Source organism: Neolamprologus brichardi, chromosome 14 (assembly GCF_056152115.1).
Source record: "Neolamprologus brichardi isolate AB-2024 chromosome 14, ASM5615211v1, whole genome shotgun sequence".
Lineage (NCBI taxonomy): Eukaryota > Metazoa > Chordata > Actinopteri > Cichliformes > Cichlidae > Neolamprologus > Neolamprologus brichardi.
Genome location: NC_142117.1, coordinates 6747383 through 6775120, shown reverse-complemented (window position 1 = coordinate 6775120; position 27738 = coordinate 6747383). Strand labels below are relative to the sequence as shown.

The window sequence follows — 27738 nt, the reverse complement described above, 5'->3', positions numbered from 1 at the left end:
ATCCAGGATAGAAAAAAACTGCAACATATAAATTTCACTGTTTATTTAAATTCGTTTCACTTGTGTCATAATATAGAAGTAGATATTAAGAAAAAAACAGTTTCCCCAGAGAAGTAAAATTTCTTGATGTTGTTTTCCATATTTCAGCATCATCTAAGTGTCATCCAGCATATGTGGATTGAAAGATTGCTCACCATCATATCAAAATATCATTTTATTTTCTACAACATTGCGTCATATATGCCCTAAACAGTCGGACGTACAGCCTTACGGAATGTGACATTTCTGAGACATACCTCCTCTCCACAGGTGCGCAAGTTGAAATTAATATGGAGGTTAACCTACAAGCATGTGTGACAATAATGAACACAGCAACATTTCTGCTCTCTCTCCAGCATATCTCAGCCATACACACAAATACTCATACACAAAGTAAAAACCTAAATAAAAACCACACACACATACACACAAACTGCTGACCGCTGTGTATGAATCCATCTTCATGACTGTTCATACACAGTATGGATGAAACACTGTCCACTCTGTCAGTGACCCAAGCTGTGAGCACTTCCCCTCTGGGCTGCTTCTCCTGCAGCACAGTAGAGGATTGTTTATTTATCCACCACTAGGGGGCGACCTAGTCCTTCCAAAGTGCCAGCTCTGTCCACCAGCCCTACATGCAGAGGCCTCTGCCTGACAGCAAACCACAAATTAGCTGATAGCATGTTGATGTTTTCAAAGAGGTCTTTGAGCGTCACTCGAACTTCCGCAGGTGGTTGTAGAGGGACTGCACGTAGGTGAAGACGCACATGGGGTCTGGCTTACGGCCCATGATCATCATATCGTCCACCTCAATTAGCCGGTCACAGCCTGCCTTCGTTCTGGAGGTGGAGATAAAGGAAGACAAGTTAAGGAAAGGGAAGGCTAGAGAAGTGGCATCAGGGGTATTTCAAAGAGTGGACTTTCTAACTTTCTAAAGAAGAAGATTGAAGTTTTTCTTTAAAAAAAACTCCTTCAGTTTATACTTAATTTATTTACCTAATTATTATCTAATTATTGATTTTATGAGTTACAGGACTGAACTGTATCATGCAAAAAATACACAGCAGCCAGTCGCGTTCTGAACCTGTAAAGCTGCTGAAAATGGATTTTTAACAAACGTGTTTTGTTACAGTTTGTTACAGAATGACATGATGGATGTAATCATCCTGATATGTGTATTCACTGTCCTGTAAGTCTCAGATCTCTTTAAGAGGTCAAGTCTAAAGCTGGTCACTGAACCCACTGAATAATGCTTTTCAGTCAAAACAGCTTAATTCTGCTGCAGGCACAAAATAAACTTGTCTTTAATCAAGTAGTGCACGTCCACGCTGTGGGTCTGTGTAGTGCAGTGGGATAATAAGCTGGGCTTTATGAAGCCATTTGGTCAGGGAAAAGGAATGCACACCTTTCATCAAATGTGAAAAAGGGAGGGGAAAAAAGCATGGAGAAATAAAAAGGACTGGATCTGCAGGAGTAATGATCGTTTAAAACGCGTGCATTTGGGTCTTTGTGGAGAGCTATAAAACAAACCAAGAGAGAAAAGCCATTCAGAAACATCCAACCACAATAAAGCAGACATGCATGGCTGATGGAGTTAAGGCTCATAAATCTTTTAAAGCCATATTAGCAGAATCCAGACACCACAACTGAGCTCCAGCTAACTAATAACTGTTTGTGTTTGTAACACAACAAGAGTGGGAGGAAGTTAAAGGAAAACTGTGACATCTGGGCTAATTTATGTCAAACATAATTAGCTTACTGTACATTTAACATGCTGAAATGGAGCTCCTGGGTTTCTTGCAGTTTTTCTGAGTGCTGGACCTTTGAGAGAATTTGGTTGGACATCTAATCCTGCGAAGGTTGTGGCATTGTGTTCACACACACACACCTGCTTTTACAGATGCGCTCACACTCTCTGATCAGTTAGTCAAGTGCATTTGGTTATTGGTTACTATCTATCCTCCTCCTCCTGTGGAAGGGAATTTTTTTTATAGTACTGCAAAGAGCCATGTGAAAACGTATCTTTTTTTAGTGAATTAACCTTCCATCAAAGCAAAATGAAAGGAAATATTTTGGTTTTACAAAACTAAATGAAATATTGAAATGAGAAGATAATAAACATTAAAATGAATTAAAAAAACATTCTTGTAGTGTCTTGTTAAAAATAAAATATACGTGAATGTCATTAAGAATATAATTTAAGACCTGGTAAGAATGACAAACATAATGTCTCTGTGGTCCAAAGAAGGCCTATTCTACATATAATATGTAAAACCTACGAATTGACAGAAAGTGTATTTTTTAAGCTTGTGAAGCAGCACTGTGTCATATCTTCAAAAATAAATTATCCACAGCCTATTTTCATATTGTTATCACTCACTCTGCAGTTCCAAAGGCCAGCTCAAAGTTGTGCCTGCGATTGGCCGGTGACAAAGAGGTGTAGTCAAACTCGGTGGGAAAGAAGGAGTGAACCAGGGCACAGAAAGCCATCCCATCACTCCAACTGGATGAGAAGTTCTGGATGTCGATGTTCTGAGGACAGGAAGAAGTGATGATGAGTGTGTGAGAATACTGCATTTAGGAGAGCAGTGAGAGGTAAAAGATAGACACATGACTTGTTGCAGCATCATAAAGCCGTCTCCCCATCCGGCGTCTAGCCCATAATTATGATGGCTAAAACAGACTTCCCCCTGCTCTGCTTCTCTCAGTCTCTGACGTGCTCTTGAAATCACACTGTTTCAAGGATACCCCTTTATTGGTCTGGAGTTTGGCTTGAATGAAATGCAACACGTCATGTAATTGAATGAACGTCTCCCTCTTCTTCTTGTGTGTGTATGTAAGAGTTTGCTACAAGTTAATAAGAGTCTTGCTTGCTTGACTGTAACCAAAACCACATGGAGCAGCTGGCTCAGGCTGCAGTCAAGAAAAAAGGCTTTCAGAGTGCAGCAAAGTGTCACTTTGCACTTTGGGACCTCAGCATAAACCACGCCTCCACACCTCCACAAAACACACATGTGCAATTAGACGCACCTATTTACCACAAGGATGCTCACTGCTACTGTAGTTGAAAGGAACACAGTAAGCACATTAGCAGTCCCTCTGTGTGCCAACAGGGTAAATCAGCATGAAACAGCTGCATGTATCTAGGTCGAGTATTCTAATTTATAGTTTTCTATCTCTGACACACATTATGTACCCTGTCCAGCTTATTTGGGGAAGTACAATTATTTGTGTCACTTCCAAGAGTCCTATAAGTCAGTCAGTAGAACTGCTGTCACGTGTGTCCAATAAACAAGCAGCAGCTCCAGGAGCTCTAGTGCAGTGTCAATGTGTATGAAAGATGGATATAGCTAGCGTGACATTAGCCACTAGTTTGTAAAGTTTTTAAGTTAGTCATACACGTCATTGTAGTCTTGGGAGCTTGAAAAAAAATGGGACTGGACTTCTTTAAGTTTATGACGTGTCTCTCATCCAAGAGGCTTCTTCAGTCTAAAAAAAGGTGGAGAGTCCCAGGTATTTAAACCTGAGTAGAGGTTGTTCCCTTTGGACTTGGTTATTGACCCGCTATTGATCATGTGAGTCATTACGTCAGGAAAGGTGTGGGTCATTACCATCACCGGGGTTAAAACCTCCTCCAAACGACTTTACTTGTATTTTCAAGCTCCTAAAAGCCCTTACAGACCCTTACAGAAAAAATGACAAGAAAAAGAAGAAACAGTTTCTGGATCGATCCAATTCTCGCAAGAAGGCAGCAGCAGGGAGGATTTCACCGTTTGATCCAGGAGTTGAAGTTGTATCATGACTACTTTCATACATATTTCAGGATGCCAGTTTGACCTCATGTTGGCAGAGTTGGGATCACATCTGAGGAGACAGAGTAATCATTTTAGAGAGCTGACTGACCGGAGATTATTTTACTATTTCCATCTCATTGTGTATTCAGCAGTAGCACATGTTTTGAGCTACAAGCAAACTTATTGCCAAATGTAGAGGTCTGATTGTTTATATCTGTTTATTTGGATCTGAATAAAATAAACACACAAAATATTATATGTGTCTGGTGTGTAATTTTTTAGGGTCATGAAGCTTTTTTTTCTTAATATGCTAATTTGGGCTAATTGCTGCTTTGCCCACTGCTTTGTACTGGACACTGTGTCACTCTCAGAAAAAAATTAATTAGTCTATTTGTCAAAACGTTGAGCTAATTAGGACTATTTTATTTGGAAACACATAAAAGTAAGGTTAATATCTACCTTCTTGTATTTATTAACTCTTGTAGAGAAAGCTAATTTCACCAAGGCCTGTTTTCTACCCTATGAATTTGCCTTGTTCTTCAATGACTTCCTTATGTCAAGTCATTTATAAAAAAAATCTGAAAATGCCAGGATGATCAAAAAACACAAAACAAAAGAACCTAGATGCCAAACCTCCGATGACATTTAGTAATCCATTATCTACTTATCCTTATACCGCTGTGTAACGTAGTGTGCTCACTTGCTAGTAGGATTTTGTGGGGCTCGAGAAGCAACCTTACAAACAGAGAGGACAGATGGTTTGAAAGAGGAGTGAAAGAAGCCATCTATGTCCACTGTGAGCAACCATCTTTGAACAGAGGCGGTGGTTTACGACACCAACTCTCTGCCATCTATAATCCAGTTTTGAGATCCCCCCCCAGACGCCTTAACGCCCACTCACATCCTGGGCCATCTGACCTCAGGAATTCGCATGATAAGGTGGGGCCAGGTTTCACAATGAGCTCACCCAAAACTCTGGCTGATTGGGACCCACACCCAGTTTCACACCTTGGCTCAGGCGATTAGAGGACCATCAGGGGGTCCTTTTGTCCCTCTGTGGGGGGACACTCCCACTAGGTTTATATCTGGGACTCCCCACCATTTGACCTTAGAACTGAAGAAGCTTCTCGGATGAGAGGTGAAACGTCTTCAAGCAACTTAAAGAAGTCCAGACGCTTTTCTTTGCAAGCTCCTTTGACTTACAAACTACCACAAAGTCAAACTGGATAGACCAACAGCTGTAAAACATTATGGAGAGGACAGTATGAATGTATTTGCGTCTTCCATTAGCAGCCTTGTGTTCTTGTGCTTCCAACTGTAAAGCACAGCTGCAAACATCTAATCAGCACATGAACATGTTGTCAATTTTCCACTACGTTAGAGTGCAACAAAAAAAATAAACAAAGAAGAAAGAAGTAACTCTGGCTGAAATATACTCAGGCACACTGGATTATCTATGTGGTGCACATCTCTGAAAGTTTGTTTTGTGCTATGGTGATGTCAGTGACTGTGTGGAGAGCAGGAAACAGTTGACGAAGGTAACTGACCATCATCTGTTCTGGAGAAGGTGAAAAGTAGAAAATCAGTGTTTAAGCCTATTTGTCAAAATATTCAATAGCTACAGATAATTTAATACATTTAAAAAACATATACGTTTACAAAAGTGTGACATGTTCCCCTCCAGGCTTTATTGGCTGGTGAGACTAATGATAATGAGTGTTTTACCTGGTAGCCGATGGTCTTGGAGCGACACCACTCGAGAAGGATCTGTTTGATGCTGCTGGCAGTGGACACCCCGAAACTCTGAGAGCGCTTCAGCTTGGGCTTCGACTCCACTGGTTTAAGACGACTGCGCACAGAAAGAAAGGGGAAACAAAGATAAATAAGACCGCTGTATTGATGTGCTGCCAAAGGTAGCATTGCGATGCTCTCACCTGGCCTCAGAATCCAGTCTTTCAAAGATAGCTCGACGGCCTTGAGCACCGATGTTACGGGGCAGAGTCTGTGATCTCACCAGCTCTCGCCTCCTTTCTCCCATCTGCTCAAAGGAGCCGTCACTGCAGGATGACAATGCACAAGTGTCAGACTAAGCAAAAGATACTTCCTCTGTTCTGAGAGTGTGATGTTTGCCATCCAATTACCTGTCAGACTCCCGTAGACCTGAGTAGGTCACAGACTTAGCAGGAACTGAATTTGCCTTCTCTGGAATAGACAAGGCAAAAAGTAAATTATGCATATCTGCAATACTTTTATGTCTAGAACTTTCTGAAACAATGACTCACCCTGAAGATAAGGAGATCCCAAAGCTCTGATAGGTGTAGGAGTCCAGGATTTTACAGAAGGTGCTGCTCAAAGGAAATACTAATTTAGTTACAATTTATGCTGCGTTCATGTGTCATAACATTACTTCATGATTTAACTGTCAGCTACCTGGTTGTATCGGAGACTCCTCTATTGGCTCGGGCAGGGTGGTGCTAGAAGCTGGCCGGCCCCCAGGTGAGGCCTCGGAGGAGGCCAGAGAGGTCAGAGGACTTGCAGGGCTACTTGGAACAATGGGTGAGCTTTTGATTTCTGCTGTCTTGGTTGTAGCAGTAATGGGGAGGTGGGGCATCCGCATGGTGACAATGGGAGCGTGCTCATGTGGAGAGTCAGTGGGTGGACAGATATTTCCATGTACCAGCACTGAATGTTCTGATTGGATGAAAAGGTATAAAAAGCTGATAAAGCATGCTAAAGATAGACAGACAGCACTTCATAATAACTTGCTGTCATTCCCCAACATTTATCATGAATACCTCTGAATTGGAAAGGACACACAGGAGACTTCAAAAATGAGAAATTAGACACAAACTAAACTGTAAATATTTGGGGACTTATAGAAAAAGTACAAACACTGTGTCTCCTTCTTACTGTATTATAGACTTTCCTAACCTAACCTTCTTACATTGTAAATATAGATTACTTAAGGTGCTAGTGTTAGCTGATAACTCCCCCACTTTACCCTCTGTTCCAAAAATGGTTCTGCTTTGATTTTTATGGTCTACAAATGATACACTTCCTAACGCTATAGCCACAAAACATCATAAATCTGTTTCCTTTGGCTAAGCACGCTGGGTAAAATAACTGGAAACTCCCTGAAACAATGCTTTGTGACTGTATTATCATTAACTGCGGGGACAAGCTGCACTGCGAGGATGTGAGACCATAGCTGTGTGATTACCTTTAGAAACAGCGTGTCCATTTTCCTGTCCAGAATGTGTCGGGGCTGGGTCGACTTCAATTGGCTCCTCTCGCTCAATGCTCTGAAACACACATGAAGTCATAGTTAACGGCATGCCAACAACAGACGTGAGGTTATGTTTGACCTTCATTTGTGACAAACAGGAGGGCCATTTTTCTTCACTGCCACAACACAATGTCATACACGTAAGAAAAAAAAAGACCAGCAACTTAAGACTCTTGACATTTAATCGTTGTAGGATTGATCAGCTGATTGTCTACTGGAATTGCCTTCCCCAGTGGACTAAAAACTGCACTTGGTCACCTTTTTAGTCTCCTCTTAGTTTCATGTTTAGCTTTTGAAACACCAATATGTTATGTTTGGATTGTAGACAATTCATGTTCCTCTGGCTTGAACAAAAAAAAAAAGAAAAAAAGAAATCCAGATGCTCACTGAGTCATTGTTGGACTCTTTGACTCCTTTCAAGTTTTCAACTTTTTCTCCAACATATGGCTTTTTTTGACACAGCTTCAGATAAAACAAAACAAATTGGCATGCCACAACTGAGTGCACTTCAAAGCCATTTATTTTGCACATGGACCTCAGTGAAGGCCTGCAAGTGCGAGAGGCAGAGGGATGCTTTGTTCCATGCCCGTCTCCCCCCTCCTTTGATAAGACTCGGAAAGTCTTTGTTTTAAATCGGGTGCTGCATGTCACCGACGTGCTCAGGGATGGGAGAACAGCCAAAATCCACCCGGTTCTGAGTGCTAAAGTGACTGGGATCAAGTTTTTAATGTCAAACATCATCAGTATCCAGAGTTCATATTTCAGCATTTACGTGACCCCACTTTTCTTCCTGCCTCTGGAATCAGTTCAGTCTTGTAGCTAAGGAGAGGCTGTCCTTTCTCTCTCACCACACCCTGTCGGCCACATGGGACAACTAATCACCATCCTTACCTCTATCTCACACGCCTAATGCATGGAGCTGCTGTTCCACATTGGTTGTGGCCAAAGTTGCTGTACTTTCCATGTGGCCTTGTCAGATAGATAGGCAGAGTTTAGTGTGACTATCGTCAGAGCAACACTGCTCAGGTCAACAGTGCAGCACTGACAGTATTTGCTCAAGGTCACAAGTCTCTAGTTCGCCTGTGTCAGCAACTGCCTTAGCTAGTTAATGTCGGAAATGGCATCATATCAAATTTAATCTACTATTATAGCTTTTATTATGACGATCGTATAGAAATTCCCTCGGGCCTTGTTAAAGTCTATTATTTTATATTTTTGTAAAATGTTATATATGATGTGCAAATTTTACCCTAAGTGATCCTGAAAGAGCTCTTCACAGACGTAACGCACCTTCGGGCAGCCATGTTGGGCAGCCACAGCTTGTTGAGCAGCTGGTTGTACTTCAGACTTGGCTGTCAAAGTGGAATTAAGTAGACAGGGCCGATTCCTGCACAGCATTTGACTGAAAACATTATTTCTTCAGTGATGCATCTGATGCACCATTTGTGTGTTTAGATAACATCAGTGTGCTTGGAAGCATTTTTTCAGTTTCTGTTCACTCCATGAAATTTTTAATCCTCTTTTCCCTGATAGCTTAATCTTTCACAAAAGATGACTGTCGCTCCCTGTTCCTGTTCAAAGGAAGTTCTTCCTTCCCACAATTGCCACTTTCTGCCATGTTTTAATAGTCAATTTAAATCAATTCAATTGTATTTATATAGCACCAAATCAGTTTCCTCAGGGCACTTTAGATTGTAAGGTAAAGACTACTGAAAAAAAGAGAAACCCCCAGCAATCACATGAACCCCTACGAGCAAGCACTGGCGACTGTGGGAAGGAAAAAACTCCCTTTTAACAAAAACCACAAGCAAAAGCAGGCTGAGGGAGGGATGGGGGTTACCAGATGAAGACAGGACAAAGAATTCCTGTGGAAGGGGGCCATAGATTAGTAATAACCAATAATTAAATGCAGAGAGGTATATAAACACATAGTGAGTGAAGAAGGTGACTGAAGAAGAAAGACTCATTTGCATCTTGGGAATCCCCCAGCATCCCCCAGAGAGTTCTCACTCCCTGTCTCATCTTTTGGGTTCTCTCTCTAATATTTTATATACATTCAAACTGTACTGAATTAAAAATTCACTTTTGCTTAACTTTGTTTCAGACTTCAAAACTCCTCAGACAAAATATCTAGCTCTATCTACCCGCTGATAAAACTTTTTTTCACCCAGGCAGTTTGGCAGCTGGTCTGGAGCCACGGTCCTATCTTAAATCAGTGCTTTACAAGCCAAAAGCTTGAGGCCACAAACGCTGTTTAGAAAGCGTCATCAACACTTTGCTGGTCTAGAAAACCCAGAAAAGTGTAGCACATATGCACGTCGCCATGCAATTGAGCAGATGTGAATATAAACATTCAAACAAGGAAATAAGAGTGCAAACACTGTCAAGACTTTAAAACCTTGGAAAGAATTTTCAAGTGTGAAATGACCCAAATTATAGAATAAAACGGCTTATTACTTCACTGTAGCAGTCTGGAGCCATCGGTTTGCTGAGATCTCGACCCACCCAATACAGTGGAGGTATATTCACTGGATAATGTGTTTGGGTGTTGGAACCATAAACAAAACCCCAACAACACCTAAAGAATAAAGAAACAACCTCAATTTTCTGCCACAAGGCAACATCTCAGAAGACAGAAACTTGAAACGTCTGCATCCCCTCTGTACATACATGTATATACAATGTGCTGCTCTGGCTGTGAGACAGCACGCTGTGCTCAGTTGAGGAAATCTTGGGGCGTGTATATGTGTGCATGATAGACAGAGTGAGCTCAACGTATAGGAATGCTGCTGGGTCATGTGTGTGAAAGCAAGGCAACAAGAGAGAATGTGTGCACGGACAGGGGTGGTATTATTTTATTAAATTGTGATGACACACTCAATAAGGGTAATGTATGATAAAGTTAGGAAAGCAAAAGACAGGGAGTTTTTTTATATTCCATGATGGGAAATAGTGTAGAGGGGCTGGGAATAAGGGTAGTGAGGTGGAAACAGCTGGCTATCCAGCAGGAGGAGGGAGACAAATTGCAGAATGTCTGGCTTTGGGGAGGGGAGCTTCCCCGGCTTAAGTACTCAGATCATCAGATGTCCACTTTAGGTCAGAGGGGGAAATGTGAGAGCATAGCTGCTGAGGTTCCTGTAAACTCTCTGGTATCTCGAGGTTTATTTGCTGGCAGAGCGCGCAGCTGAACACTGTGTTCTGCACACTTCACGTGGCACAAGGTTGACCAGAGACCACAGGACAGGCCGCACTCATCACATTTCTGCATGCATTTGGTTAAACAAACACTTTGGCACAAGAGCCTCATGAGTAGGAAATCAGTCAGCTGATATCTGTTGGATTACTCTGCACTTGATGTGCTGATATTTTATCAAAAGCTGGATGTCAGCCAGACGGTGTCTCCTAACATTTGGAAGTACTAAAATGTTCTTAACGTCTGTAACGTGATGAGCCTTTCGAATGTCAGTGTGCAGTAGATAAATATTAGTACTACTCTTTAGGGGTATTTTTTTGACCAGTGAAGGTCAAGACTCAGGTTAGCAGCTGCTACACAGCTAATATTTATACACACACGAGTGAATACGCATGTAGCACTGACAATGAGGTCAAGCAAACATTACAGAGTTTCAAGTTGCTGAGCAGGATTAGCATTAGCATAGCTCACTAGGACATCATTACTCCCAGCTATGTAAAAATCTACGATTTTGCAAGATTGCTCCATGATTTCATGAAACCCCTGAAGTAGTTTCAGGAGCTGAACCTGTATTTCACATAAAAATGCAAATGCTGTTACAGTCTGTATTGTGAGCATGGTTTAGCTCCCAATCCAAATCTTCATTAAAAGTCACTTGAACTAACTTTAAACTGTATGTTTAGATTTAGCACTTCCAGCCAATTAAATTATTGCTAGACAGGCCACCTACAAATGCAGTATTTTTGTGCCATGACACTCAGCATAACTACACCAATGCCAAGAATTAGCATCTGCTTGAAATCCTGTATCCTTGTTAATTAGGCCTCACATTTTAAAGACATCATCACCTCCTCTGGTAACAGATTCATGAACCTTTAACATCCAACAGTCACGTCTCCCTGTACTGGCAGACACGTGTGTAATAGTAGCTGTAAGCAGGAATCATAAAAACACAGAGAAAGCCAAAGTGGATGGACTTTAAGGAGGTCAGCTTACATTGTCTGCTTTCTTGTTTTGCTTTAGTCTTGCAAAATTACATTAATGATGTTAAAGCTCAGAGGTAACTGCTAACTATTAGCATAAATGTTAATATGCATGAACGCACATGTATATTCACATTTATAAAAGCTTCTTTTTCTTTCTTAGAGGTACAACAAATCCACCAGTGCGTCACTACATCGTGAGTGAGGAACTATAAAATATCTGGACCAAACTGTTAAAGCAGAGCAGAAAATGTAATGAAGCCCCCAGTCTGAGAGTAGAGACAGAGGAGGAAATATGAGGAAAAGGAGAACATATTAGATTTTTGCCCTCTGAGGTACCCCATGGATAAGCGTCTGACCTCCACTGAAGGAAACTGTACAAAACACTATCATTTCGTTTAACCCCCAGTCAAATAGCTGATTTGAAATCAGCGTATTCAGTTAAATATTTTATTTGTCAACCTTCAGAAAAACTCACACATCTAATGATTACAACTGTGTAATTTTTTTTTGCAATTTAGCTCAAACTGAAGACAGCTACCATCCCTCCTCTAGTGCAAGTATATACCAGAATATTTGCAAATGTCAGCTGTTGCTTTGGGACAACGCACCCGGCATGTAAACCTGTCTGGTCAAACAGGACGAGGTATGAGGGTGATGGTTGAGCGCCATATCCTGTGTTTAGTCACAAGACATTGTTTAGCTGTCAGAAGCGTCTTCATCAATGACACCTTAATAAAGACTCTGAAAGGGTGTGTGTGTGTGTGTGGGGGGGGGGGGGGGGGGGGGGGGGTGAGGATGGGAAAGAGACTGAACCCTGAGCTGCCCTCGATGAAAATCTGTGCCTGTCAGACAAGTAGAAAATAGTGCTTGGCTGGGTGAATGAAGCCTATAGTAAAAATGACCGTTCGCTTGAGTGGAAAAGCGCTATGAGCACCAGTCCATTTTCTTTAAGCGAATAGTCTGCTTAATAATCTGCACTCTGAATAGCTGCAGTTTGGAGAAGGCCTTGAAGAGGACTGGCGGTGGCTCCCCGGCCTGGCAGATCCCCATGTACTAATGAGTACTAATAAAAAGCGAAAGAATTGAAAAAGGGGAGGGAGGGAGGGTGGAGCATAAAGATAAGAATGAAAAACTTGTAGAACTGGGGGGACTCATATATAGATAAGACCCATAAGGTGTGTGTCTGGAGGCGTGGTCCCGCTCCTGAATTTCAGATAATTGATCTCCAATTAATGAAGTCATCAGGGTCTCTGAGGCCAAAGATAAACTGCTCTGCTTGGTGACATCTTGTGCTTTAGCCGTCTCTGAGTTCCAAGCCATCACAGTCAACCCTAACTTGACTTTCTTTGGAGAGAAATTATGCTAATGCAGTGTCCTGGTACTTCAGAAAATGTTGCTTTTAAAATGTGGTTGGCTGACCAGGTGTAAAGCTAAATGTCTTTCTTATAACTGTTCTTCTTTCATCTTTCCATCTTGTAAGCCGTCCTCTGTCCTTCACTCTCTTAGAGTGACCTTTGAGTGCTGGAGGAAAGGAACAACCATTAAAAATTGGAGGCGTGCTGGCGCCCTTCCAACAAGTGCTAGTGTGAAGGAAAGTGTGTGTGTGTGTATGTGTTACCCATTACCTAACTTTAGTAGCTACTTATTTGCAAAACAAATGCCCAAACGCAAATATTTCCATGAATACACACATGATTACAGAGTGAAGACTTGTGCGCTTGTAGCGATACAGGACTATAAACTACATATTGTAAATTTTTACAGAGCTTGCAAATTATCATACATCACTGTGAATGCGACCTTCCATTTTTCTATAGCAGCAAGAAAAAGGTCAAAGCAGAATACAGATAACAGCAAACTGTCCAGAAACATATGAAGCAAGAAGCATGTTATCATGTACAGAAGCTACTGTAATGCTATCAGAGGAAACAGTTACACAGGACTCCAACTCTGTAATTTCCTTACTGGGGTCTACTGAGGAATCATTTTCTGAAGGAAATAGACACACTCACACCACCTGTTCTTCAAATACATTCACACAGCCTGCAATTTCTTAAAGAAAAATCCCAGGGAACACCACTTAGGGTTGGGAGTGGAAAATATGCACAGCCTTTGAACTGAGATAATATAAAAACCTAATTGCAGGTGAGAATTACTGTACAGGGAAAGGTTTACTTCACTAACATAGCACCACTGAATGCAAGATGCAGTCTTAGCTGCTGCTGCCAGCATGTGGTTTCACTTGTGCTTTTCAGACTTTTCTGAATTTTCTGATAATCCTGTGTCTCTCAGAGACAAAGGAATAAAACGTGGCTAAATGTAGTGAAAGGTTATAGTATAGAGTATAATTTACAATCCACTACCTGCTGCATCTCAAAAAAGGACATTTGTAAGCTTTTCCTTGTGTGTTGGTGGTTACGTCGGATTCATTTGTGATTTAAGAATAATGGAATAAGAACACAGCGGGTTCTGTGTCTTTCAGGCCAAGTATTGATGACAAATGGGTCCAGGTGGGCTTTTGGAAATGGACATTTCTCACAGTAACATCTCGCTCCAACATGTGGAAGCAATAAAGACCTCCCCTCCTCCATCCTCCTCTTTTCCAGGCAATGAGGCAGAGGATGTCAGCATAAACGGGGGAGTTTGACATGCTGACCTCTACTATGTTGGTGAACATGAACGGTCTGGATCTCCTCTCCCTTCACTCTCGTTTGTAGCATACAGCTGAATACACCAGACAGGTGCGTTGTTATGTTTAGAGAACCAGGTGAAAAAGGAAGGCCGCTTCACTAATCACCTCACTTTAGTATTCCAGTGCCAATATGTGATGAATTATGCCCAGTTAACACTCAGTGGATGTGTGGCACCAAGTATGTATCTATTAATTTCCCAAATGTCCAAAGCAGCTACAACATCAGGCTCAGCTGTCTGTGCCGGAAGACTCTACTTCTGAAAAAACATGTACATTTTTGTGCACTCTCACCAGGACCTTGTCAAAGTGTCACCTAACCCCTAAAACCAGTTTTCCTTAAAGTACCTTCTGGGCATTGCTCCAAGACAACAAAGCCAGAGTGCTGCTAAATGAAATCTGTAAAGTATTCCCAGCATGGGACTGAGTTGAGATAGCCAAAGAGGCAACCTTAAAATCTATCATCCCCTGAAGCTGACTTCCAGAGGGCAGTGAGAGTGAGTGGTCCTACAGGCTGGTTGGTCAGTTATTAACCTGTTTCCAGAGAGATGATGACGGGAACACGGCCTATTGTCTGGAAGTCATTAAGAGAGCCAGGGGTAGTCTGGGAGTGGCTGCATACCTCTGTTAAACCCCCAGCATGTGTACACACACACACACACACACACAATACTTGGTTTCTTTTCAGCTGTTCCTCAGTTTTTGTTCTGCATTTCCATATTGGTTCAGACTCAATAGCTTCACTTTAGGAGAATAATTGTTCAAAATAACTCTGATAAGCAGTGTGTAACTCCAAACCTGCTTAATAACAGCCAATCACGAGGGTAGACATACTTCTATAATATGTTGTGTATTGATAACTGACTCCAAGAGAGGAGTCTCTTAACATCCACCACTTAGAGACACTAAGTGTCATTCTGGCCTTACAGTGCTTCTGGTCTAAGATTTCTACTTAGTTGTACTACATAAGAGAAAATCCCATATTAAGGTGTGGGTGTGGACATAAGTAACCCTATACCTTCCTGTAAAAATGAAGTGGTGTTTAGGGGATTAGTGACCTGGTGGATGTTAAAAGGTTAAACTCTGTTTTCTGTCTCACTCATGAATGTATTAATAGCCACAAAGAGGAGGATGGGGTGTTGGTGCCAGGAATCCAGCCTTAAAGTGCAGCCCAGCTCGGATGGGAATATGGGGGAAGGTTAAAGGGTGAGGAAGGGGCCACAGAGCCACACAGAGAGAATAGATAAATGGATGCATGTATGGATGGCAGACAGATATCAGGAGTTGTTCGTCACAGCTATCAGAGACTGTGGGGAGTCTCCACAGGCGGGTGTGTAAATGTCAGCTGTCTTTATCACAGAAGTATACAACACCATGCTCTTTACCCTGCAGTGTAGCCTTCTAACTCATTTATTTGTCTTTCTGCACCCAGACACACATTTAAAATCTGACCAAAATTTGAGTAAAGTAATTAAGCAAACCGATTAACTTTAAGTCTTGGACAATGCAACCCTCTCAGGCTCAAATTAAACTTTTTGTTGCTAATGCACAACCAAGTCCTGCAGTGGTGCTTCTGAGTAAAAAAACCTCATAAAATATGTATGTGGAGTAATCAGGTTGTTAGTTTTTAACTGTTGCAAATCAGCAACGCCTGCCTCAAGAGGGTTAATCACTGTTGCCTAATTCAGAGTTTCAAATAATCCCTGTTAGTCTTAGACTGGGTCTTGGAAAACTCTGTTAGCCTATCCTCTGTGTAAAGTTAGTTATTATTAATCTCTTTCACAGTGTGTCTTGTGTCCTGTCTTCTTCCATTAACCTCCACAATCCAGGACATAGTTGTCCCTCCTTGAGCCTGGTTCTGCTAAAGGTTTCTTCCTTTTAAAAGGGAGTTTTTCCTTCCTACTGTCACCAAGTGGTTTTTTTTTCATAGGGGATCATCAGATTGTTGGGCTTTTCTCTCTGTTATTGTAGGGGTTTTACCTTACAATGTAAAGTGTCATGAGGTTTTGGTGATTTGGAGCTATATACATAAAAGTAAATTGATCTGGTAAGAGGTGGGAATGCAATTGTGGGAATGCACTGCTGCTCCTTCACATCGAAAGGAACCAGTTAAGGTGGAGTGTTCAAGGCATGTCCCTGCATAAAAAGCCCCTGGGGTAGACCCAGGATACGCCAGAGAGATTATATCTCTTGGCTAGCCTGGGAACACCTTGGTGTACCCCCCAGATAAGCTGGAGGAGGTGGGTGGGGAAAGGTAGATTGTTTGCTCATGCTGCTTCTCTGTGACCCAGCCAACCAGAAAATGGATGGAACTGATATTTAAAACAAGCCATTTTTGGTTCTCTTTCCATTTCCTTTAGAAAACTGCCATTTGCAGCTCCATCCCTGAAACTGTCTCAAACTGAGAGCGTAAAGCAGATGGACTCACATCTAATATCTGCTAATGTTATTATTGCAAACTTTGGCTATATTAGTGGCATGAAAATAAAGAATACTACGATAGATCTACTTTTTAAATCAAACTACAACGAACCCAATAAAATGAAGTTGGCTAACATGGTGTGTGTGCACATTGTATCACCATATATGCATAATTTATATGTGTGCATACAAAGCGAGAACGATACTATTGCGGTTTTTACTAATTTACTGCTAAATGAGTGCAGCAGCAGGCAGTAATCCTGGCAAAGGATGTGTACTGCAGTTTGGACTTGGGTCAGTGCATTTAAATGCCCTGAAGATGCAATTATCAGTTTCTTCTCAGTCTGTGACTAAACTAAAAGAGTGTAGGCTGACTGCTACAATGGTCTGTTGCTCAACTGTGTAGATAGCATCAGTGCTGGATTTTATAATGTTAGTGGGAGATGGAGATCACGGGTGTATGGGGAGGGACTGAGGGGGTGTAACAAATCTAAAGATTAGACCACAGCTTAGCTGCTCGAAACTCTGATAAATATACAAGATTTCCCTTCAGCTTGCCAGTATATTATTACTGTCATATGAAGTTTAGGAGCTTGGTATAATTGCTGTAAAATAAGACATGGGTTGAGCCAGTGGATAGCTTCTGTCTTGAAGCAGTGGTAGAGTGCAGATGTTCTTCAAAATTAAAACCACATTTCCCATAAATCCTGTTGCTTCCTGCTAGGTCTGCCACCACCAATAAAATCCTTTGTTGAATTTGTACCAGACTGCTGACAAGAACAAAAATACCTCAAAATACGCCTGGTAATGATTTATTAATGTTTTAGATGGTGCATGAAAACAACACATCGGCAACTGCCCAATATGCAGCTTTTCCATTGTGAGCCATAAATCAAGCACACCCATTTTCCACACACTAAAAGCAAGTGGGAGCCTCCAGGGATGAAAAATAAAGGCAAAGCAAACATCAGCTTCAGTTCCTGTAGTGGTCTCCATAGACTGCCATCTAAAATGACCAAAATACTGCCAAACTGACCATTAGTAAGCTTATTTATGGTCTGATATAAGACTGTTTTGGCTTTAAGTCTATAGTTAAGAGCAGTAAATGGATGATTTTATTTTTAAAATCTTATAAATATACTTATACCTCAGCACCAAATCCAGGACACTGTTGCTTCAATAAAAGACACCCTGGGAATAAGAAAAGGCCACTAATGAAAAAACACAACTCTGTTGTTGTTTGTGCATTGCCACTGACCAATAATGCTGCTTTGTGACTGGGGAAAGACAGTGGAGAATTAGTTCTTTCTGTGAGAAGGCTTTCTAAAATGCTGACTCTTTTTAAAATAGTTAACAATGTAAAATATAGGGGTGCAACGATACACAAAATTCACGGTTCGGTTCGGTTCGATATTTTTTCGATACAAAAAAAAAATGTTCATGCCCTTTTAATTTGTCATTTATTACAATTATAAATATATATTTTAACTCAAAAGTACAGTTTTTAAATTTAATGTTGCTGAAACAACAAAGTAATAAAAAAAAATTAATATCTGATTGAGGAATCACTCATCTTTGGAAAAGAGAGTTTATTACAGAGAAATGGCTCTTTCCAAAAATAAAAGCTATACTATACACTTCTTCTAGGGTATATTCTCAGCAGCATATTAACCTCTTAAGCCCCAAGGGGGTTTCTGAGCTTCCTGCTCGAAAATGTAATGCCCAAATTTAATTGATTATTTCTCTGCAATTACAAACTCTGTCCTTACAATCTTGGTATCAAAATAAAGCTAACACTTGGGAAATTTCATCAGAGGTGTAAATATTGAATCAGATATTACTGTGTCAAAGTTACTGAGACTGGAACACAGAAAAAGTAAGTAGATTTTATCCTCGCCTAATTATTTTTATTTTAATTTTTAGCATATAACCCTTTGAAAAATATGCCTCAGATTACATTTGGTTCCAGAAATCCAGTAACCAACATATAAACATCATCTGTGCAAAGATTTATGTTTCTAAAGTGAAACAGTGAAAAACTACAGCCCTGTCAATACATGAATATCCAGACGTTGTACAAAAATGTCCAATTTTGGCGCACAATTGGACACCATGCCAGTTGATTTTTTTTAGGTATTAAAGAGCAGAAATTAATAAATTTTATTAACAGGCCTAAACATGCTTTTTTTAAAAATATATTTTTGAAGAATTAACCACACATTTACATGGCAACGGCCCTTTTCCGCAGCGCGCATAGAGCGTTTGATTGGCCTCTGGCCCTTTAAACTCCGAGGGGCTGGAACTTTGGTTTCTTTTGGTCAATTTGCGTGATTGACACCTCTTTTTAATCGTTTGAGCCAATAGATTCACAGTGACGATGCCACGTTCACGTCACTTCAACCAATCAGACGTTGTGATGCCAAAACCCACGTGGGCCCAAATTTACTGCATGTGGCGTCTGTTCAGTCACGTGTCTGTAGGTGGGTCTAAAATGGAGGTTGTTGACGGTATACTGCTCTGATGCGGCTAGGTAGGCATGGCAACTACTGTTAATCGCGTGGCTACCGGCGAAAATAACGGAGGAAATCGGGAAGGTAAGCCAATTTCTGTTTTAGCGCATTTGCGCCGCTGTGTGTTTTTGTGGTCTTCTTTTGTGGCTCATTCAGTGAATTTTGGTCTGATTGTGGTGAAACTTGGTGTATGACATTTTAGCTGAGATTCTGAGGTTTCTGTGGATACCACACATGTCTGGACTTATATTTCTCAACCCGCGTTATAACCGATTAAACGTGATCTCCTCCTTTTTGCCCCCGGTACCGGGGGCGTGGGGCTTAAGTGGTTAAACATATCAGGTCCCCATAAGGAGAATCGTGTGCTAACGGCTGTCTAAATGACTCAGGTAAAGTTTGTAGCATGCGTGCTTGTTGTTTTTGTCTGCTTCCACTTGTCTTTGCACTAGGATGATGTCGGAGTAAATGTGCAGTCATATTTGTTGTGTTCCCACTAGTGCTGTCAGCGTTAATCTGAAATGACGTTAACGCCACAACACGGCAAATCTCTGTTAACGAGCTACCGCGGATCGCCCCGTGCCTGGGGCTGGACGGCCAACACATTAACGAGCTAACCTGCTAACACACTAGTTCCCACCAATGTAATTGAGCATTGCGTGGCAGATCCAACATACTGTTTTACTTTTGTCCATGACACGCTTACCTTCAGGGTCATACGTCACATGAAAACCAAAATAGTTCCAAACGCCAGATCTGAATGAGGGTGGGGGAGGTTCAATTTGCCATGTTGCAAGGAGAGCTTAACTTCTGTCTCGCTAGCTTGCCCTGCGCTCAGTGAATCTGCGTTCGACTACTCCGCCTAGGCTGCACTGTCGAGCGCAGATCCACTGAGCGCTCAACACAGACAGCACCGTCAGAAGGAAAGTTGATAAAATAAATTAAAAATTTTGTATTGTTCGATACATATGCATACTGAACCGAAAGCACTGTATCGAACGGTTCAATATCGATACGAGTATCGTTGCACCCCTAGTAAAATAATCTGTTTCATCCAAAACCACAAATTTTTATTGAAGTAGTTTTGTTGTGCAAACCTAACCAATGAAATTAGTAGATCAACATTGATTTTTGGTTTCAAAACAGATCCCGTGGTCAAACATAGAATGAGTGTTGTGGACTGTGTTGCTTTTCAGTATCTCATCTGACGTTCTAAAGGCTGAAGGAAAACATCTCCCAATACATTTAACTGTCCCTATCAGCAAGTTGCAAAGCTGTAGCATCTCAATCAGTTGCAACAGTGGTCCTGGAGCACGACGACCTGAGGTCATCATTGGTAACAGCCACAACTCTAAACAAAAAAAAAACCCAGGCACACACACATGCACGCACGCACGCACACACACACACACACACACACACACACACACACACACACACACACACACACACAAATGTGTTTCCATTTTAAACAAATTTCACCGAACTTAATCAGAACTTCTCATATACACAGTTATGATCATCTTGATGAGGCAGATGGACATGACTAATAACCTCAGTGAAAATAAAAATACATAAAGTACATTTCCACTCAGCTTCTTCTTTAAAGAGAAAGGAGACCACAGCGAAAAAAAAGAGACTGATCATGAATAATGACGCTCATAACTCACTCACAGATAAATGCTGCAGGTGCTTTCACTTCACTGCCAGAGAGAAGGTGAAATGTGTGCACACAGGTGCGTGTGTCCGCTTGTGACCGCTTGGCATGTACATTGATGGTGAGGAGTAATAGCTGGAGAGCAGGATGGAAGACGACACGCCTGTACACATCTCTCTGGCTGCAGATAGCTTCAGCCTGGACACGAGCTGTTAAGTATGCCTGCAGTCTTTGTATTTTCACCTTGACAGCCAGGTGAGGATGTGGCACCTGAGCGAGCTGCAATTATGATTTCAAACAGCAGCCATGAAGCTAATTACCACAACACAGAGCACACACAGCCAACCTCTGTGAACACATGCATTATTCTGCTGTGTGTGGCTGACAGTGGGGGATCTCCCACAGCAGAGATACACAGAAACAAAGGTGCCCTTGTGTTGTTTAGCTCTGACCACATGATTTCACAGAAGATAACATTCTTCTGTTGTATCCACGACATAGTTTGGTAATCATGGATACAGGAGCAACAGCTATTACCATAAAGTGTGCAAGTGCTTTTAACGTTTTTGTAAGACTTGTAACTCTGCATGAATACCATATCATCAACAGATGTAATCATGTATAGGTGCACCCATGGCTTCAAAAGCTAGCAGTGCCCATTTAGCAGAAATAAATTGCTTGTGGGTAATTTCTGATGACCCTTCGAGGCAAAAATGCAAGATGCTTGTCTTGCATGTACTGCCTGTTTCCCCAGCAACATATCAATGGAGCTCCTTCCATAATGCTGCATTTCTTTTGAGACATTCCGTGGTGGATTTGCAAGACTTCTTAAGACCACTGTGCATCACAGTTGGTATGAGGACCCAAAGCTGTCTTTGGTTCTCACAAAATATTTGCACAGTGTGTCTGTCAACACAGACTAAATTATTTCAAAAGGCCTGCTCTCCAGCTAATTGTTCATTAGTTATTTGTTTTGTAAGGAGATATAAATATATAGAAATATAGTGCTCTTTGACACTAAAAGCCATTGAAACACATTGTAAATCCTACAATGAAATCTAGGGCATTTTGGAGAAACTATTTACTCTTAATTTGGTGGTCAAGTCCTTCCTTACTTAAAAAAAACTCTACATCCACCTTTTCTATCTAGCATTTTAGATCTTGGCAAGATGACATACTAGAATAGCAAGGAGAAAACCAGACCCCAAAGATGTGAGAGGTTCAAATTAGTGATGCTCTGGCCTATTTAAAAGGAAGAAAAAAGATCAGACAAGTCTGATTGATGTGCATGTGTATTTCTGAAGCTGTCAATGACATTCTTTGTGAACCAAATCGTATTTTAAATGCTACAGTATGTGTGGCACTTTTCAACATGCAGTAGATGGCACATGCGCAATGCTAACTTGCTGAATGTGGTTAAAGTTAGCAGAGGTAGCACCAGCAGCTTTCTTTTCAAGTACTAGTAGTAAGAAGCCAGCAAAGCAGTAAGGTGCTAGCTGGTGGTGGATAGCTCCATTGATAAAGCCAACATCTAACTTCTGTTGGACATTAATAAAATAATAATATAAATATTTAATTTCACTGACTACCATTTTGGATGCTGCATGTCCATGTCTATGTTTAAGGAGTTCCTCTCATATGTTCATAGGAGTGAGATAAATACTTTATGATCATGTGTGTTAATGTGGTGTAGTGTAACTGCATTGAGTGAGTCATTAAAACTATCTGAATGCCAGTCCAGTTGACATAACCTGGAATTCTAATTACTTGGATGTAAATAACCAGTTTTTCAAAAGGCTGACTAGTTATGTCAGCCGTTTCCATACAATGTGTTTACTACTTCCCATGATGGTATGTGTATCTCCCAGCTTTGTGTCAGCGCTGAGTGCACAGGAAAGGCTAAATTCGGGAGCTGCCCTGCTCTGAATAAAAAGCAGACTTAATACTAAACTCATGATTGTCACACTTTCCACAACTTTATGGTGTGTCTTCTCAGGACCTCCTCCTGCCATACAAGTTTCCCAATGTCACTTTAAAGTACTAGTAACAGCTTGACATGTGACTTCACATATTATCTACTGTTGATGGACTCACAATGGTGGTCATTGAGTTCAGCAAAGCGAACATCTGCTCTGCAAAAATCTTTGGCATAGAAAATGAAAAAAATAGAACCAAGATTTTAATAATATACTATACAATCACATAAATGTAAGCACATTGAACAAGTTTAGGTTTTGATACTTGTGTATCTCACTCACTCTCAGCTGGGATAAGTTGGGGGTCATAGGTAAGATTGATGCATGCCTAAAATATTTAATATTCTCAAGTTCCATTTAATTCTATCGCTCTGAAATTGCAAATACTTGAAGGGTATAATCAGTACTCCAAACCACTCAATCGCCTAGGAATGGGAAGACATTAAAAAGCATCTTGATCATCTTAAGCTGCTGTCTAGCCTAAATATTTAGAAAGTTTCCTTATTTCTCTAAGGAACCCATAAATTTATCATGAGGACAAGGCCAGGAAAACCACACGCTCATCATCAACCGGCTGAGTGATGCAGAAACCACAGGATGGATAAAAGCCAGGAGATTCTCTTTTGGTTTCATCAGAGGCAAAACAAGCCAAGGAGGAAAACAAAACCAGCTGATGTAAATGGTTAAGAACAGTCATAAGACAGAAGACATACTTTCATGAACTGCATCCCAAGTTGAACTTAAAATAACTGGGAATAGCTCAGAAAGAACAAAACACTATAACTCTGACTCACAGACTCAGTGATGTATTGTCATCAATAAAGTTGATGATGATGATGATTGTGATGTAACTCATATGGACACATCATGAAACCAGCTCTAAAACATTCTTGGCATCTGGAAAAATATCAGCTTTACAGAAACTAAGAGAACAAGCTTGTTTTGTTAGCTTCACCCACCAGTTTCTGGATGCAGTCATTAGAGTTTCAAACGACTTTCACAAGACCAAAGGAGAACTATGTAATCATTCAGGTGAAGCTAAGACATGAAAATCAAATCAAAACTGGATAAACGTGGTACATGCAGGACTAAGGCAATAATGACTAACCAGAGCCGACATTTCACAATGCTGACTTCAAATATTTGGTACAGGTCTGAAAAACCACACAACCGCACTAACCTCACCTCCCAGGAGCCTTCTTGACTCATGTTACTGCACTTCATAAATCCTTAAGTATCCTGGCAGAGGGCTATTGTGCAACCACAGTGACATAGCCAGTGCCTCGTATGACACATCTACACCCCCACAATGCAACATTGCTTCATTTAAACTCATAAATCTGCGTCTTTACCACTGTGGCCATTGCAACTACTGCTACTTTGCAGTTGCACTATACTAAATTTCCATTCATGTTACAAAGTACATGACAAATCTGAACTGTAAACTAGAGAGTAGATAAAAATATGCGAAGAGCTTCTACAAGAACCCTGGAGGGCATCAAGTGTACATTTTTTTGGAATAGATTCCTTGAAAGAGTGTAACATTTCTTCCCTTGCAGGCTAAAGCAATGATTTTCAGTCAGGTTACTGCCAGGGAACAATCAAGAAACTTTTTAAGGAACAATTAAAAAGTTAAAGAAACAGTATATATTGCAGTAATATTACAACAATTTAACTGCTAGCTAAATTAAAACTCTATATTTAGCCAAATGTAATTATAAAACTAAGATATATAAATGTGTCTACAGTTTCAATTATTACCAATAATATAACAGATAAACTCAAATTGTGAACTACAGATATATAACCATCTATATAAATGTATCTGCTAATATATGCTAATGGCAGCTAGCAGTTAGCTAAGTTAGCACAACATTTTAAGGTAACAGAGGCACATAAGACAGGTAGAAACGGAAAAATTTATATTCCCTGACAGGTTGCTGATGGTTACTGTTGTCAATAAAAACCAGTTCAATATCAGTGCAAATAAAAATAAATGCGACATGGCAAGGTTGACTGAAGAACTTTCACATTTGTTCATTCGGCACATTTGTTCACTCTAGACATCAAAAACCTCTGAACCACTAAAGAACTCTTCATGAATGGATTTCTGCTCTATGAAGTACTCACATTGGTCTTGCTGGACACAGCAAAAGTGGCTCGGCTGGAGAAGCGGGTGATGGAGGGGCTGCTCCCAGACACTGGGCTTGTCACCATGGAGGAAACTCTGGAGCCAGCTGGAGGACTACTGGAGGTGGAGGAGGATGAAAAAGTGGCAGGGGGGGATCCAGGGATAGTCTGATTGCTGAGGCTGCTGTAGGTCTGGGCTTGGCTTCCCAAGGTGGAAGTTTGCATATGTAGATGAGCCTGACTCTGCGTGTGAGCCTCACCTTTTCCGTAGATCACCTCCTTTATCTCATGGTGATTCTCCTCAATGTCATCTAGGTGGTTTTTGTGGTTTTGGGCATGTGTGTGGTGGTTGTTGTTCAGCAAGGTGTTCCTGTCACATGTAATGCCACTGAGGAGCTCCACCTGTCGAGTCAAAGAATCCAGCTGACTCCTGAGCTGCCGATTCTCCTGCTGGAGATGAACCACGGCTCGTCCGAGGGGCCCACTCAAGTTGTTCGTCTCCTCCAGACGACGCTCCATACCCAGTTTAAAAGTACTCACATCCACATGGATCTCCCTGATGGCATCCCTTAGAGTGTTCTCATAACGGGCTAGTGCTGCACACACAGTCTCGCCCTCTGGAGAGCAAGATCGTGGGCAGCACACTTCTCCCATGTCACCCATCGCTGGGGCTTCCATTGGCACAGATGCCACCACTGCTGACCCTTGGGGAACAGGCCAGATAGTCTGCAAGTTAATGACTCCCTGGTGACTGTCTGCCTCAGTCAGTGATCTGAGAGTTTTGCTGGAGGGGGTGGGGACTGATGGACAGGAGTTAAGAGGTGAAAGTTTGAAAGGGGTTGCAAAGGACTGGTCTGTGTTATTACCACTCCTTCAGCTACGTCCCGAGATAGGATGCTCAGTAAGGTCTGCTTTCCAGGTACCAACTTCACGCCTGCTTCTGTCTGAAAATACAAAGTGAATAAAATGCAAACACACTGTTAAACTCTTCAAAGATCTGCTGAAGCTCAATTGAGATGACTGTCTGTGGAGGATAATTAGGGGAAAATTTAATATCTAACAAAAACTGACACAGCAAACTTGATTCTAAGCAAAAGTTCAGACTGAAAAAAGCTACATTGCTTCAAAGAACTGAGAAGAACAGAAAAAAAGCATTCATTTCTTTGAGCCAGATCTGATTTACAGCTGCTGAGAAACACAACGATGAGGTCATCTTCACCCACAGCTGCAAAAAACCTACCTCAGTTTTGCTCTTTGCTACAGCTCACCAGACTTTCCTCGGCAGCTGTATGTCTGTGTGTGAGGGTGTGCGAGCTCTGCTCTGCTCTGCTGGCTCTCTGGTTTGTTTAAAGGTTGATCACTCCTCTGGCCTTGGGGAGGGAGGAGAAAGGGAGGGATAAGGGAGGAGGGTAGTGGTGGAGTGGAGAACTTGCATGCAAAGAGTAGTAAATGTGAGGGGAGGGGAAGCGGGGCGGTGCAGTGGGTAGATTTTATGTCCTAACACTGTCTAAACTGTCTTACTCCTCCTACCCTTTATGTTACAGCAGGTTTTCCCTGTTTAAATGTATACATGTTAGACGATATTGGAAGAAGAAACAATGAAATATGACTGCTGTAAAATAGAGTATTCGTGTTTATCAAGGCCTGTAACTTGAATGTATTTTTTGCACGTATTATATGGTGGCCACTCACAACAAATTGCTTTTATAAACACCACTGACATTCTCCTAAGCTGAACTGACGATTCTGTTTTTCAGACAGCTGGTTGAAATACTTGAAATGTGTGCTGCTGTACTTATAGAGAAGAACCCGCAAATAATTTTCCACTAATCTTGCAATTCCCTTCAGCTCTGTGCTAAAGCCTTAGCATCTTTCAACTTATAAAACTGAGTCTGTGGTCTGCAAATTTCCAGTCTAAGGCTCTCATCAGGCTCATTTATCAAAACAGCAAGCAGCTGTTTTCAGTGAAAAGCTCTGCTACAGATACTCTACACTATCTGCTAGCCATTTATTACCAAATCATCACAATCTCATAGCATTTTGCTGTTATGCTGCTTTGTGTCCACTTTACATGAAATTCCCTGGAATCTGATTTTTTACGAGGTAGAAGACTAGGTTTTATATCACGATTAGAGATTAAGTTAAGCCAGTTAACTGTTTCCCTAGATGTTGTCACTTTTCAAAAGAAAATCTGTCCTATTGTAGTTTGTGCCTGATGGCCAGAGGACACAGGCTGAGCCCCCCCCCCCCCCCCCCCCCTTGTAATTAGACCCCAACACAGCAAACATTCCACAAAAGATAACAAGTGTGTGTGTGTGTGTGTGTGTGTGTGTGTGTGTGTGTGTGTGTGTGTGTGTGTGTGTGTGTGCATGTGCATGTGCAACAAACAGGGTCAGGCTAATACTTTACTCCACCCTCCTGCTTACTGTCAACAGTGTGTGCGTGTGTGTTGAGGACAGAGTGTGAGACTGAGGTGTAGCTATGAGAATATAAGCTCAAATATCTTCATTATGTAATAAAAGAATGAAAAGCCAAAATCTCTGATCTAATGAAAACTGCCGTGCTCATCAATGAATTAGTTCTTTGCCAGTGTTAGAAATAAATATTGAATACCAAAATCAAAAATACCCAAAATCACTGCGAACATCACCATCTAGAATGGATTCCTGTTTCTCTTTGTGCTTTCTGATTTTGCCCATTTAAACAAGATAACAAACAAGAAAACACGATTTAGATTAAATTACCATGTGTTTTTAATCTTGTGGAGTTTTATTATTACACAAATGGATTAAATTCCAACCAGAGCTTTGTACAAAAGGTTCTGACATTCCTGTACTGTTTACCTCATTTGCCAGATGGCGGCACTAATGCAGCATTCTGTCCTTTCAAAATCTTTAGTTAATTATTCTTTAAGTAACAGTAGTTACAAATAAGCCAGTTTGATGCTTAATCCATGTTTGAGTTGAACTGCACCGTTACTATGTAACAGTGAAATGTAACAACTGATTAAAGGAGTATAAATATAGTAAATGTGGCTGCTCATTGCTTTGTTTTTAT

At 41.1% G+C, this 27738-nt stretch overlaps 1 protein-coding gene across 1 annotated transcript; it reads right to left on the bottom strand.

Annotated features, from left to right (window-relative positions):
• Positions 1 to 28: 28 nt before the first annotated feature.
• Positions 29 to 26010, bottom strand: smtnl2 (smoothelin like 2). The gene is made up of 10 exons (XM_006809313.2): positions 25922 to 26010; positions 24682 to 25625; positions 7057 to 7138; positions 6267 to 6527; positions 6119 to 6181; positions 5978 to 6038; positions 5771 to 5893; positions 5562 to 5685; positions 2423 to 2574; positions 29 to 881 (listed from the first exon to the last, which is right to left on the bottom strand). Exons 2-10 carry the CDS (start codon positions 25357 to 25359, stop codon positions 755 to 757), a joined length of 1671 nt encoding a protein of 556 aa, XP_006809376.2. The 5' UTR covers positions 25360 to 25625; positions 25922 to 26010; the 3' UTR covers positions 29 to 754.
• Positions 26011 to 27738: the final 1728 nt, after the last annotated feature.

What these genes read in the sequence shown, in the direction of transcription:
- smtnl2 (XM_006809313.2), bottom strand. Translation starts at nt 25,359, where the DNA reads ATGGAAGCCCCAGCGATGGGTGACATGGGAGAAGTGTGCTGCCCACGA. An exon ending in TGGACACGCTGTTTCTAAAG is followed by an intron (nt 6,528 to 7,056) that starts GTAATCACACAG and finishes TCATCCAATCAG; the next exon opens with AACATTCAGTGCTGGTACAT. An exon ending in GGAGTCTCCGATACAACCAG is followed by an intron (nt 6,182 to 6,266) that starts GTAGCTGACAGT and finishes TCCTTTGAGCAG; the next exon opens with CACCTTCTGTAAAATCCTGG.